The sequence below is a fragment of the Nothoprocta perdicaria genome, unplaced genomic scaffold, assembly GCF_003342845.1.
Source record: "Nothoprocta perdicaria isolate Ctin4 unplaced genomic scaffold, notPer1 scaffold_111, whole genome shotgun sequence".
Lineage (NCBI taxonomy): Eukaryota > Metazoa > Chordata > Aves > Tinamiformes > Tinamidae > Nothoprocta > Nothoprocta perdicaria.
The window spans coordinates 89,476-103,584 of record NW_020454217.1 but is presented as its reverse complement, the minus strand read 5'-3'; the positions used below and the strand labels follow the sequence as shown (position 1 = coordinate 103,584).

Here is a 14,109-nt window from a genome sequence, read left to right as displayed (position 1 = left end):
GTGGCCGCGAGCGGCGGCGGCCCGCCCGCTCGGGCAGCCCCCCTGCCGCGGCGCTGCGCTGCGGGAGCCGCTCGCGTTTCCGCGAGGAGCGGGCCCCGTGCGGGGAGCGGCCCTGCAGCCGGGCCCGGCCAGGCCCAGCGGCCCGCGAGATCCGTTAGCGTTCGGAAATGGCCCCGGTCTGCGCGGAGGGGGATGAGCCCGAGGCGCCGGCGGGTGCGTGTTGTCTGCGCGCAGGGCCCGGCCAGCTGCGTGTGCGGGAGCGGGTGGGAGAGAGGGCCTGGTTCAGCTGGCCGCCGTCTAGCAGAGGTGACGGCGGCCCCCCCGCCTCGGCAGTGTTTTCCTGCGAATTAATAAAATCAGTGTCTTCCTAAAGCGGACCAAAAATACATCATTTGTGAAAAAGGGCTCAACCCAAATGCTCCCAGCAGAACCAGCTCTGTGTGTGTCTTGGTAAGTCGCTTCTGAGTTCAGGCATCTTTGTGAGGAAATTCTGTACTCCTTCAGGGCACAATTTCTGAATCTTTGGCACACAGACAGTGGATCGAGGCAGTGCTTGTGCTGGCCAGTTCAGCAGTCACATTTCTGAACATCTTACCTGTTTTCTGTTCACTGGCCACGATGCCTTTCTGCCTTCTGAGTTGTGTAACCTTTGCACTGTAGCACCAGAGGCTCTGGATTTCTCTAATAGCTGTATACCTGTTTTATACCTGTAACATGTTTTCCTTGCTTATCAAAAGGAAAGTAGGTGAATATCCGAGTTGCTTTTCTAGCTCTACTCTCAACAGTGCTGAATTCAGAAGCAAAAACACTTCCCTGGTTAGGTCTGAGCCTTGTACTGCATCCCAGAGTTACCTTGATTTTGCCATACCACAGCACTGCTCTGCAAACTTGCGTTGAGCTGTTTACTGTAAGCAGTAGGTATTGATGCTTCCTAAACTAGTGGTTCATCCTGTATCTAGAGCTTGTACTTTCCAGTTTTCAATTGTATTGTGATGTAGCAGTATTGGAGTTCCACTGTATATCTGTGTAATCCATCCAGGTCAGATGATGTCAAGGAGAACAAATGTTACTACCCATTTTATACATGTTGATACAGGAATTACTCTGTATAGTTGTTCTCAAAGTATTTTGCAACTTTTTTGATTATTGAAGTCAATCTTGGGGAGAAACTTGGGGCAAGATAGAATATTGTGGAGGAACAGACTACTAGTTATTTAGAAGTCAGAATTTGCTCATAAAGCAATATGCTCCTTGCTTTGCTTGTTTTTATTTGAGCACAACCATCTTGAGGAATTTTATGTACCTGAGCATTCTCATGATGACTTGATTCTTATCATTCTTTCTGTGTTTGAGCAGAGGATGCCAACAGACAACACCCACTTGCCAGGCAGTATCCAAGAACAAGACCTTGATACCACTGCAAGCAATAATTGCTTGTATAATGCAGAAGATTTGGGAGTCAAACAAGAAAATGGCTGTTGCAGCAATGACCAGGGTGATAGTCTTGGTGTCCCCAACTCCGCTAATCAGCCATCCACTTCTATGGCTGCTCCTTTGGAGGCCTCCAGAAGAGGACAACCCCTCTTACATATCAACAGGCAGCAGATACAGTCTGTTTCAGATAGTGCTCAGGCTGCAGAGCTCAGAGGTTTAGGCGTCGATGTCTATGATCAGGATGTATTGGAGCAAGGAGTCCTTCAGCAAGTAGATCATGCAATTAATGAAGCCAGCAAAGCAGCGAAAATAGCTGATGCAGAGAAAGAATATCAGTCGGTGCTGGAAGACGTAAGGTAAGTTTTGTGTGTTTTCTTATTAGTATCCACTCTTACTGATATCTAATGGTATTTAGTGTCTCATGGCTTGAAAAGTTGAGAGAGGAAAAGATGCTTTGCAACCACTCAACCAGTAAATCATGTTTCCTGTCCTGAGTCACACGCCTTTAAAAGAAAAAAAAATTGAGTGAAAAAATGTCACGTGAAAAAATGTTTTTTGACACACAATATATGATTTTGTCATATACTTAATTTTATGTACTTGATTAATTTTCCAGTTTACATGGGCAGAAGAGAGATAAGTAAAGTAAATCTGCAAAATTGCAGCCTAATTTCGGATGCTCTGTACCTGCACACAGATAGCTGAGAGGAAAAATGGAGCAGTGTAACTGTTGTAGTTAGACTGTGTACTTACTCAGAGAAATAGGCACAGCATTGTGAATTGGTTGATTTTTTTCCCTTTTTTTTTAGTTTAAAAACATCCTATGATCTTTCTCTTAATTCTGTATTTTCACCAGCCACAAAGCATCTTAAGGCATTTACATGTGGATATGCAAATGGCTTGAAGAAACCTGTTGAGTCTATTTCTGTTCTGTCTGGAATGCCATGTGCATGTGTGCATGTCTGAAAGATGATTTTGGAGAAAAGGGGCAAAGATTTAGTTCATTTGCTGAGCAAAGGGACCAATAAAACTAAATATGTGAGAGCAGAGTGTGATGAACTTGACAGAGTTCTAGATAGACTCTTGAAAGAGTCTAAATGTGAATGAATGACTGAAGATAAAACCAAGTGAGAACTGTGGTTTTGGTGGGTGTTTTTTTTTTTGTTTTGTTTTGGGTTTTTTTTTGGTTTTTTTTTTGTAACTGGCATGAAGTTCGTAGTAAAAGGTACATGATAAGATGACATCCACACAAATTCACAAATTTAAGTTGAAGTATTAAATGATTGAAGCATATAAAAGAGGAGAGTAGCAATACATGGTAAGAGGCTGTAGGGTCAAGGAGGTAACAGCCAAAAAGAGAAGAGACTTTCAAGAGAATAGTGTATTTAAAGAGCAAAAAAAGCCCAAGAAGGGACATGAGATGGTTCAAAAACACTGAAATCAAATGAAATCAAGGAGCAGTAAATGGCACCTGAGGAGCTGGCTAGAATGCATCTTGACTGACGAGTGGTGGAATTCAGAAAATTACAAGTAAATTTGCAGAGAGCAAAGCTGAGGTAGCGATAGATGTGGTCAAATGAACTTCCCTAAAACAGCTGAAGAGACTGTGTTGTGCTGTTTTTTGTGTAGGGGGATAATGGCTGCTTTGCAGGTGGTAGAAAGGATCAACTCTTTTTGCATAATTTGAAAAAATATTTTAAGTAATTTTAAACTCTTTACTTGAGCAGTATATTGCAATCTTTTGTTTTTCAGATCATGTACAATATCTCTGAAACAAATAAATAAAATCATCGAGCAACTTTCACCTCAAGCTGCCACAAGCAAAGATGTCAACCGAAAACTAGATTCTGTAAAACGCCAAAAATATAACAAGGTGATTAGTCTACATTATTTTCCTACTGAGTTTGCTTAACTTGTACAATGGTTTAAGATGTGGATTATGTGACCTAGTTTGTGCTTTATAATCTAGTCAGTCTGAACTTCCTCTTCACATTTTTAATGGGTCAGTTTACTTCTCAAAAAAAAAAAAAAAAAAAAAAAAAAAGAGGAAAAGCTAATTTAGAGATGTGAAGTTGGGAGAGGGCCAGCGGTGCTTGTTTGTTTGTTTTTACTCCAAACTTCTGCACATGCTCCGCTACTGAAGTTCCAGGAGCTATTTGGAAAACTACTTTGTATTAATTTAATTAAATCCCTCCCGGTAGTATTTGGAGCATTAGCGCAGCATTGTTAGGGCATGATTTAATAGTTCATCTACATCTTGGCTCTCAGGGTCTTCAATCCCACCTTCCTTTACCTAATCCTCTGTCGTTGCTGTATTCTCTTTGTACATGTGTTTGTGTATTCATCATTCCTTCTTGTAAGCCATTTTGGCTTGCTGATTTAGCAGAAGCCTGTGCAGCTTTGTTGTTGTTGTTGTTGTTATTTTTTTAAATCAAAATAGCTTGTAGAGGAATCTACTAGGTGTCAATAAAAGCTGAGCAAAGGACATACACAGCTGTGAATAGGAAAATGGAAATTTGAAGAAAGAGGAGGTTTTCCTTGTCAGGATTTGAGCTCTTAGAACAGGTTGTTGTTTCATGGAAATGAACCCTAATATTTTTAATATTGATCAACCTGATTGAAAAAGTTCATCTCCTTTGCCTCCAGTTGCTTCTTGCCAGTCTTAGGCCATTGACAATGACTTTTTAATTTTGATCATTTCAGCAACTCTTTGTGTTTCCATTTTATCTGAATAGGAGAGAGATGGGGAAGGTACTGAGTTACAGCGTGGTGCTGGGAGCAAGTAGCTGGAAAGCCACACTAAGCCAGGGTAAAGACACAGTAAACCAGACCACTCCCTGAAGAGTGATTGTGCAATTGGACCTTTTGTATTTTGTATTTGTTGCATTTGAAGTAACTTGCTCATGTTTTAATTGCATGTGAAACTCAAACCTGATTGGGAATCCATTGTTAGCTGTCTCTAACAGTCTTTAAATGTATTTAAAAAAATATCTCTTTAGAGAATCTGTAAGTTACAAGAGCGGTGAGATATATTGTACCATACAAAAGTCCACTTATTCTTTAAAGTCCTACATAGAGGTGTGGGCAGGCTAGTTGATATGTATATACTTTTTTCTTTTTTTTTTTCACAAAAACATTAACTAACTTGATCTTTACCCTCTCTGGGTTTGGAATACCACCAAAGAATCATTACATTGCTGGTAAATAGGCAGTTCAGGGTATTAGAGTTGGATAAATGGTGTAGCATACATCTTTTTCAAAAGGGATATTGTCGATATTTCAATTTACTTTTCTGATAGAAAATACTGTAAACATAATAACATGAGAATTGTTTAAAAAGATAGCAAATTTATAAATCAGATTAAAAATTAAATGATGTACCACCTTGTCATTCAAGGAGCAACAGTTGAAGAAGATCAAAGCAAAGCAAAAGCGACTCCGAGCAATTCTTGCTGGAACAGGGATTCTTGATGAAATTAATGATGGTGAAATCGAGGATGATGAAGGTACGGGGGAAAGCTGCAAACCATGTATCCTGTATACTCTCCTGTTACATTTTTTGTAGTTGGAAGCTAATTGGCAAGATATTTGCCAAAAAGGAAACAAATTTCAGTAGTTTGTTTCCAAAGAGAGATTTAAAACCACTTAATTCTCTGCACCTGCAAAATTGCAGATCTTGTGGTATTCACATGGGAAGTTTTTAAAAATGGAAGTTAATCCGTGTTCAGCTCAGTAGGGATAGCTGATGCACATTTGTGTATCGAGCTTAATAAATTGGAAATCTTAACAATTTTCACAGCTAATTTGATAAAGATGACTAACATCATGATTGAATTACTTTTTATACCCTGAATGCTATCAATCAGCATTAACAAAATTGTTTTTTCTTTCTTGGTGAGAAATATCACTACAAAGGGAAGGAGGGAAGTGTTTCCCCTTTGTCAGGCTGCACTTTAAGGAAAGGATTTTTATGAGCAGAGAGTTTAAAAAACAACTAAACAGAAAAAAAACCTAAAAAACATAAAAACAACTGCATGTGTTTGAAGCTTGAAAACAAACCTGTTGCTCTGTTTGAGTTGTTCACAGGGTGTTTTTTAATGATCTGTTGGATGTTCCCACTTTTGTTGCAGAACCTGGGCCATCATCAAGTCCACTGCATCTTGGTAGCATGCTTATGCCAGCTCAGGAGACTGAGTGGGAAGAGCTTATTCGTACGGGCCAGATGACTCCTTTTGGAACTAAAATACCTCAGAAGCCACAGAGGAAGCCACGGCAGTTAATGCTAAATGAAACATCTGACTTTGAGAAGTATTTAGCAGATCAAGCTAAGCTGTCATCTGAAAGGAAGAAATTATCACTTCTGAAAGGAGCAAAGAGGAAAGCACAAGCCAAAACTGCTCAGCACGCAACTTCCACACCCATCCAATCTCCCACGAAGGAGAAAAGGAGTAAAGCCAGAACTCTATCAAAAACGGATAAGCGCTTAAAAAAACACATGAGCAGACTTCAGAAACGTGCCCTTCAGTTTCAGTCAAAGGCAGGGATTCCAAAGGAAAAAAAGTATCTTGAGGCCAAGGCGAAGTTGACACATGAGCAGCGTGATGATAGTGGAGAGTCTGAGTATGTACCTGATGAGGAGCTCTTTGATCCAGAAGCAGCAGAGGAGGAGGAACAGCAGGCCTCTTCTCATGCTGAGAATGACTCTGATTATGAACTTAAGCCTTTGTCAAGGAAGGGAAAGAATTTGGTTAAGAAAGATTTTAAAGGTGATGATGATCCTGACTTCTATCCAAGCTCTGAGGAGGAAGAAGAGCATGCAGTAGGAAAGCGCAGAATAAAAAGATGGAGAGATGATGGAGATGAAGATTATTATAAACAGAGACTAAGGTTAGTCCTAGAAGTTTTTGGTGTCCTAGTCCTAAAAGTATTGGTGTTTCTTGTTTGTAAAATTGTGCATACGCCCAAAGTTGAGTATATAAAACAATATGTTGACTGAATAACTCTTCAGTAGGGTTTTCATTTGTAGATCATATATTTTTGAAGGATAATATATCTTGTTTTCCATTTGATAGATGAAGTTGCAGTGCAAGCAAACTGAATCTTTGGAGGAGGGCATTTTTACACATTGTGAGTGAAGTCTGGTTTAGGTTAAGGTGGAATTCTTAGTTTACTGCTCTAATAGTTAACTGTGCTAGTTGAGAAGAAATAGCTTGAAGAAATGTTGGTTACGTACTATTTTTGTAGAATATGTTAATTAAAGTCCAAAGCCATGGGAAGTTATCGTCTGTTGCAGAACGTCTTCGAAAGTGCTATGAAATAAACTTCACTTTCGTATAAGAGAGAGGAACTTAGTTGCAATATGTATATTCTTTAAATCAAATATTCTTTACTTCTGTACCTATGCTCATCACAATATACTCAATATTGGATAGATTTTTTTTTATACTTTTTTTTGTATAGGTGAAAGCTACAGAAATTGTGTACTGTTGTCAGTGTTGCACAGAGCTGTCTGCACTTACACTGATGAAGTTGTCAGAGCAGATTTTCAAACACTTTGTTTTGTAAGGATTGTGTATCCTCCGACAAAACTTACAGCTTTCTCTTCAGGCAGACCAATATGTTTACTTGATACTCAGTGTAAAATGGTTCTCAGATTTATATCTTTTAAAAGAAATACTGGAAAGACTTAAAGCCTGTATTATTTTTAATTAGTGCATGATATCTCTTGCATAAATTATGGTGGATAATGTAAATAGTAAGGACTGGACATTTATGTTGCTGTTACTCAAACTTAAAAAGATCTGTCCTGTTTGACAGGCTTTTTTCTCTTGGTTTTGATGAGTAATGGTAAATATGTCCTTAAAGAGGCAGTGATGATGATGGTAGTAGTAGTGTCTTTTGTTGCTATAATGAGCTACAGTTACAAACTCTTGTAAGATTTCTAAAAAGAGACAGCATCTTTTATTAAATAAACTAATGTAGTTCAGAGGAGAATGTTACTAAGTTGTCAGGAACGCAAGTTACTTTTCAGAATGGCAGCTGAAAGACTTCTTGCTAATCTGATGATTTATGAAAGTTGTCTAACATGGAAATGAATGGTATCACTCTAGCTGTTGAGCACTTTCATAGCTATTGACCTCCTAACAGGAAAGCTGTACAAGTTTTCCGTCTAATATGCTAGTAAAGTTGAAAGATATTTCTGGCCGCAGTGGGATCGAAGATGACTAAAAATTTTTTGTTTGTTTGTTTATTTAGTTCTGTAATCAGTGGCATCTTATTTGGTTTCTAGTTTAAGTGCTGAACCTCATATAAATACCGTTGTCTTGCTTGCTTTTATCTTTTTGGATGTGTTTCACCTAGTTTACAGTCCTCGAGAAAGTCATAGGTTCCAACTTGAAAAGCACTACTCTAGAGCAGACGAAACCATAGACATTATGGTTCTTAGGGAGAGGCTGATCTGGTGTAATGATAAGGCCATAACAGAAGAACCTAGTTAATGGTTGGCAGAATCAAATTAGGTTTCCACAAAAATAAAATCTTGTGAATTTAAATGAGGTGGTATAAGAGAACTCAAGAGGAAAAGGTGCTAATACTCCTCTTTTCCCATGGGGAGAACCATGGGAACCATGATTTGCTGTAGAAAAGCAGATTTCTGCTGAAAGCAGAAAACTTGTACTGCAATTATAGATTTATTATTGCTGGGCAGGGAACCTCAGGTAGGAAGAGCTAATTCTGCTTGCAGAGCTGGGATTACCAAGGCAGGTCTGGGGCTGACTGAGGCAATAGGCTTGCAATTCAAGGATGCTATTTTTCAATGTTAAAAGCATAGTTTACTACTCTTGAGAACAGTTGAGAAAAGGGAAATATGAGCAAGAGGTTAATGTGAACAAGGTCCATAGGTTTATTTTTTTTTAATTGGATCCATTAACAGAAAAAAAAGATTAATTGATAAAATATGTACTATTTTATTGAATAAAACTGTTCTCACATTTAAGTTAGACCAATATTAAATCATTTTTAATTCAGTATTTTCATCAAGAGTAATTTATTTTGATTGAAAGTTTTAATATGACTCACAGTTTAAATTCATTCAAATGCGTTTTTTAATAACATTAAGATTGTGACAATTTATCCTTAGCTAAGTCATATCATAAACTACATTTCTTTTGGTTACTAAAGTTACAATAAAAGTCTAAATGAATTTTAGAAATATCAATAACTGTAATTGCCACCAAAACACTACATCTCTTAAAAATTTCATAGCTCAAGTTATTGTAGCTGTTATGCTGCAGCTGTCCACATTGATGGTTTTATGCTGACACCCCCAGGTAATATTCATTATGGAAATGCCATGAGAAAATAAAATGTAGTGAATTAAGAAACATAATAAGAATGCTATAGAAATGCTGTCATTTGCTTATGTTCATGTCTTGTTTCATGTCAGTTTTACTTTTGGATGCAAATGAATGGGTGCGATTGTAGTGTATTTTACCCGAGAGAGAGCAAGAGTAAATCCGCTAGGGCTACTTTAGTCTTCTGAACATTTAGTCTTGTGTTGTGCTCTGGATAAAGTCCTAGACTTTTAAAGACTGGAAATGAGTTTTCTTAACATTAAAACTTTTCAGGGATGGGACTTGAAGAGATTGGTCTGTGTCAAGGGGAAAATCGTGTGATGTTGTTAGAGCGTGATAATTAGCTCACTGTGGGACTGCTAAGAAACTCTAGAACAAGAGACTGTGTTTGGAGTGGGAGCTGGTGTTCCTGCAGTAAACAGGGCAGACAAGGGGGAGCACTAAGCTCTTTCCTTTCATTGCAAAGGTTACTCTGCAGCAATAACCCCCCCTCAAAGCAAAATGTGATTAAGAGGTAGTAAAAGAAAGTTAACTGTACAGAATTCAGCTCATGCTCTTAAGTAACCTTATAAATTTTATTTTTTTTCTCAAGAGGTAAAGTAGATGAGTAGGAGACACTCAAACATTTAAAATTAGGATTCAGAGAAGGTGGTAGATCCATCTTTCTCAACTCTTCTTGATATTAGCTGTTACCAGCAGAATCCAGAGGCCTGGATAAGCAGCCACTAGATTGGAGCCTAAGGTCTCGCCTGATCTCCAGCAGCAGCCAGGTAGTGGCTGTGTGTAGTGTGCGAGTGGCTGTTTTGGTTTAGAAGGGCCCAGAGTTAGGGCTGATGGAAAGTGAGCATCTCGGCCCTTGTCTGGTGGGATTGTCCGGTCAGACAGAACAGGTGTTTGTTTTTTTTTTTTTTTTTTTTTTTTTTTTTTTTTTTTAGATTGTTGAACGAGGTGAATTGCACCTGGTTTTGGTTCTGTTAGCCTGTTTTTGCTCTTTGGCAGCTTCTACCTAGAATGAAAAGATACAAGCAATTTATGCAGGTGAAGTGCCAAATTTGCAACCAGACTACAACATGGTTTTCTGAGGTTACTCTTTTTGAAGATTTTGCAGGTGAGGAAGGTGCAGGCTGTCAAGATTCCTTTTTTTTTAATTCCCCTTCCCTCGCCCCTGATCATTTACAAAAATTTCCTGTGCATTTAAGAAAACTATAACCGAATAACTTCTTGCTGCTCATAATAAATGCAGTTAAAGCATTATAAGCATCACCAATAATGCACATACTGCAGTTATTTGGATAGCTCTTTATTCAGGTGCTGTCAAATACTTGCACACAAGGCTCAAAAAGCTGCTTCTTTCCAGACCGTTCAAGTGACATCCAAGAGACTGAATTGCTGGAAATTGTGGCTACACTGTGGCTACAATACATAGAGTAGTTGATGCAAAGAATCATGCCAAAAACAAAGACAGGCCAGAAATGAGTTGTATTTTCCTTTGATTAACTCATTTCTAATGTGCTAGCTGTCTTTGAAATATCTGAGTCACTTAATCTTTCAATGCTTCCGAGTTATAAATTAAAAAAAAAAAAGATTAAATATTACCTTTCCTAGAAGACAATTTCTTAGAGCATCTAACTGCTCTTTAAAATGACAAAGCCAAGACACAAATGAAGATATATTTTGGCTCACTTACTGAGTACACCTTTCATTCTAAGCTCAAGTGTGTAATTGTCTACATCAGTCTCAATTTACTTGCAGATACTTGTGCTACTAACTGCATGTATTTCATCTGTTAGGATGTACCAATTAAATTCGCCCATATAGACCATAAAAAGTTAGATCAGAAAAGTAATGCTAAATGCCTCAATTTAGCAAATTAAAATAATCTGTAAGGGATTCTTAGCTGTCTAAAACAGAAAATATATTGTACTTCAAAAATGCAAACTATATTAAACACTCAGCTTGGTTCCTGACTGTATTTAAAAAAAAAAAAAAATCAACTTGTGCTCATTACTGTGTTTTAGATGTAGAATTTCTTTCTTGGGTATTGCAGTAAGTGGGAAATGAGATTAGTATATGAACACAATCCTACATTAAGAAAGATTTAATTGTGTGATATATGGATTTCATACTGTACTTGCAGGATACAATCATACCCGTGTTAGAGACCAAGGGCAATATAAAAATATATTTCTCAAAGATCATACTTGCATTTTCAAGAAACTTTAATACAGCAGAATCTCTATTTCTTGTTTGTTTTGGCGTGCTAGTACAGTTAACTGAGGTTAGTAGGGAATCTTCTATTAGGTCTGTCTATTACTCTGTAGTCAAGTACAATATCTGCTGCTCTGTCCAAAACACAGCATCTGTGGAAGTGTGGAGGGCCAGATTGGCCAACTGCCTGGTCTGCTCTAGGAAATGGTGTTTTATCTTGCCATTGCCTCAACCATTAGTAATATGTACACTTTTAAAAAGGAGGTCGTTAAGTTTTACTGTAGAGCATTGGCAACAAATTTCTTCTACTTCCTTTGAGCTGCTTTGGTAGATATGCAGCACCAGAACCTTCAGTTCTATGATTCTTGTAGTTACACACTTGAATGCAGTGTTCATCAAGGAAACATTTCTCTAGGAGAGTTAGGAGCATAACTCAAATTCTGCATGTACTGATTTTCCTAGGCGTCTAATAATATAAAAGATATATCAGCTAAAAGAAAGTGAAGCAAATAGCTTCTTGCCAATGATGACTGACAGCCAAACCTGGGAGAGCCCTTGGCTTTTGTTAGTCCTGCTGAGGAAAGTTTCTTCTTGGCTATTTTGGAATCACTTTTTCTAGTGTACACTAGAGGGCAATCTCTTTCTTCCCAGGGGAGACTGAAGTTTCGGTGTTCACTAGTGGTGATTTGTGCCGGAATATAGAATTAGAGGCTGCCTCTTGCACACATTACTGCCCACTTTGTCACTTGTATTTATTTAATTTAGTTTTTGTATGGATTCTTTACCTAGCTGTCACTTCATAAGCTTTGCAATTTGCAGTTGTTTGACTGTAAGTGTGATAACCAGGTGTTTCCTTTCTTGTTTTCAGTCTTTAACCCAGTCAGATAAAATAACTGACAAAATCAGTCATTTCTCAATTGCAGTAATGATAAAGTCTGAAGCAGTCACTGTCAGCGTTTGTCAGTTTGAATCATGGATTTTTTACTGGAATTAGAATAGCTGATCACCTGAGCCTGATGACACAGCACTCTAGCAGTATAGACCAAAAACAAATGCATTTTCACATTGAAAACAGGACAGACACAGAAGCCTTTAAATGAAGTTCCTGCTAGTTTGCCCAAGTAAGTGGTCGGGAAAGGAAGACACCCACCCTGGTTGGGGAAAACAGCTTTAGCTCAAGTCTGATTGAGAGTTGTTAGATCATGAGGGAGGTGGCTTTGAATAACCTGAGAGTAGGAGAGCGGTCTCTCACTAAGTCCTCCTCCATCCAGCCACTACACAGTTGCTTTAAAGTGTATATTCTCCATCTGTTTCCTCAATGCGGAGTTGAGTGATTAAACAACCAAATTTTCCAGTATTTCATCTGAAAAGTTTTGTTTGCTTGGTTTCTGTAACTCGTTACGCTTGTTTCTTTTCAGCTCAATGCTGCTACTTAAGACTTTTCCGCACAAAAACCTTCACTTTTCATGTCTTTTTGAATGCCTTTTTGACTATCAAGTCTCCTCCCAGGACTATCAGAACATGCTCTTTTTAGCATGTCAGTCTTTTGAGCATGTAATTGCATAATTATAATTCTCCTCAGCATGCTACTTTTTAATTATTCAAAATTTTACTATTGAATATTATATTTACTATTTAAATGGTAATCTTAAATTAAATGGTAATCGTACTGAATGTATTTATTTGTTGTTTCCTGCTTGGTAGGAGATTGAGTGTAGTTTTCATGTAATATCTTTTATTTGCAATAATCAAACATTGGCTCCTGTGTCATTCTAGGAGGTGGCAAAAAGAACGTCTGAAGGACAAGGATCATGATACGGCTGAGGAACTTTCCGATGAAAGTGATACTGAATTTGAAGAGGGTTTCAAAGTACCAGGATTTCTCTTCAAAAAACTTTTTAAGTATGTATTTTACACCTTATTTTAATGTTATGCAGACACTGCTATATGTTATTAATATTAGAGTAACAACAGAGTAATAGTAGGGATTTTTAGGTGCACTTTACAGCAAATTTCATTCAGGGAACAATCATTTAAGTTCCAATAGGTTTATTTCTGGAAAAAAAAATGTAGGAGCAAACCTCTCTAAAACTAATTTATTGCAAGCACAAAGAATTTAATGAAATTAAAAGTTAAGTGTAGTTATATAAAAGTACAGTTAAGAACCAACTTCTGAAAATTTTGTGAAATACTTGTTAGTAAACTAGGCTTGAGAAGATGTTTTTGTCTGATTCTGTACATGCTTTTTTTTTTATTGGTAAGTTTTCTGTTAGGTATGGAAAGGAAAGAGAAGAAATTGAAGATAAGCTGACAAGTTGTGATAAAATTAATATAGATGTTTTATGATGGGATGTCCAAAAATGGACAGTTTTCTGAAAAGTTGCTTTATAAGCAGATAATAGTTTTTCTTTAAAATTACAGTGGGCAAAAATTTCAGAAAGAAAGTACATTCTTATTTCCTGTATTGGATTGACATCTATGCAGTTCTTTCTTTCTTTCATTTGAACAGGACTGATGTCTGTTTTTTAGGGTTGTGTTGTTGGTTTTTGATATATTTGTGTTCAGGGATGCTTTCAAGCAACCCTGCTTCGTCTCAGTAGGCAATTTACAAAAGACTTCAAACAAGTTAGCAGCTGACAAGTTAACTTACTGCATAATCTCTAACTTGGATGCAGCATTTGCTTGAGTTCATTTTTGTTGGCAGCCTTTCATGCAACCATCTTCTCTTTGAAAAAGCTAACACTAAATCCTTACAATTAGTGTTGTAAGCAGCCATGGTTTCTAACTGGCATAGCATATATGGTATCCCTTTCAACAGGGCCATTTAGTCTTAACCTCAAAGAAATTATTACTGTTGTTCTGTAATTCTTAAAAAGCCAAGCACTGGCTCTGAAGTGGAATGGAATTAATGACTTCAGGGCCAGGACCCTGCACAGCCAACGTGCGGTCTACAGTTGTTTATGCAAAGGTACTGCAGGAGTAATCAGCCTGAGAACGGATGCATGGGCTGAGCAGTCTGAAGGGAATTGAAATGAGGCAGACAACTAAAAATTAATCAGATATATCAGCCTCACTAATGAAGGGTATCCCTGCAAACAAGAGTCAGTTGGCAAAA

The 14,109-nt window shown here is 37.8% G+C and overlaps 1 protein-coding gene across 1 annotated transcript in view; it reads left to right on the top strand.

Annotated features, from left to right (window-relative positions):
- Positions 1–399: 399 nt before the first annotated feature.
- Positions 400–14,109, top strand: part of ERCC6 (ERCC excision repair 6, chromatin remodeling factor) — a 38,189-nt gene continuing 24,479 nt past the window's right edge. Inside the window, exons 1-6 of the mRNA XM_026051458.1 lie at positions 400–450; positions 1,357–1,790; positions 3,187–3,307; positions 4,832–4,940; positions 5,565–6,321; positions 12,771–12,896. Coding sequence (XP_025907243.1) covers positions 1,360–1,790; positions 3,187–3,307; positions 4,832–4,940; positions 5,565–6,321; positions 12,771–12,896 — 1,544 coding nt within the window. The 5' untranslated portion in view covers positions 400–450; positions 1,357–1,359. The remainder of the gene's footprint in view (positions 451–1,356; positions 1,791–3,186; positions 3,308–4,831; positions 4,941–5,564; positions 6,322–12,770; positions 12,897–14,109) is intronic.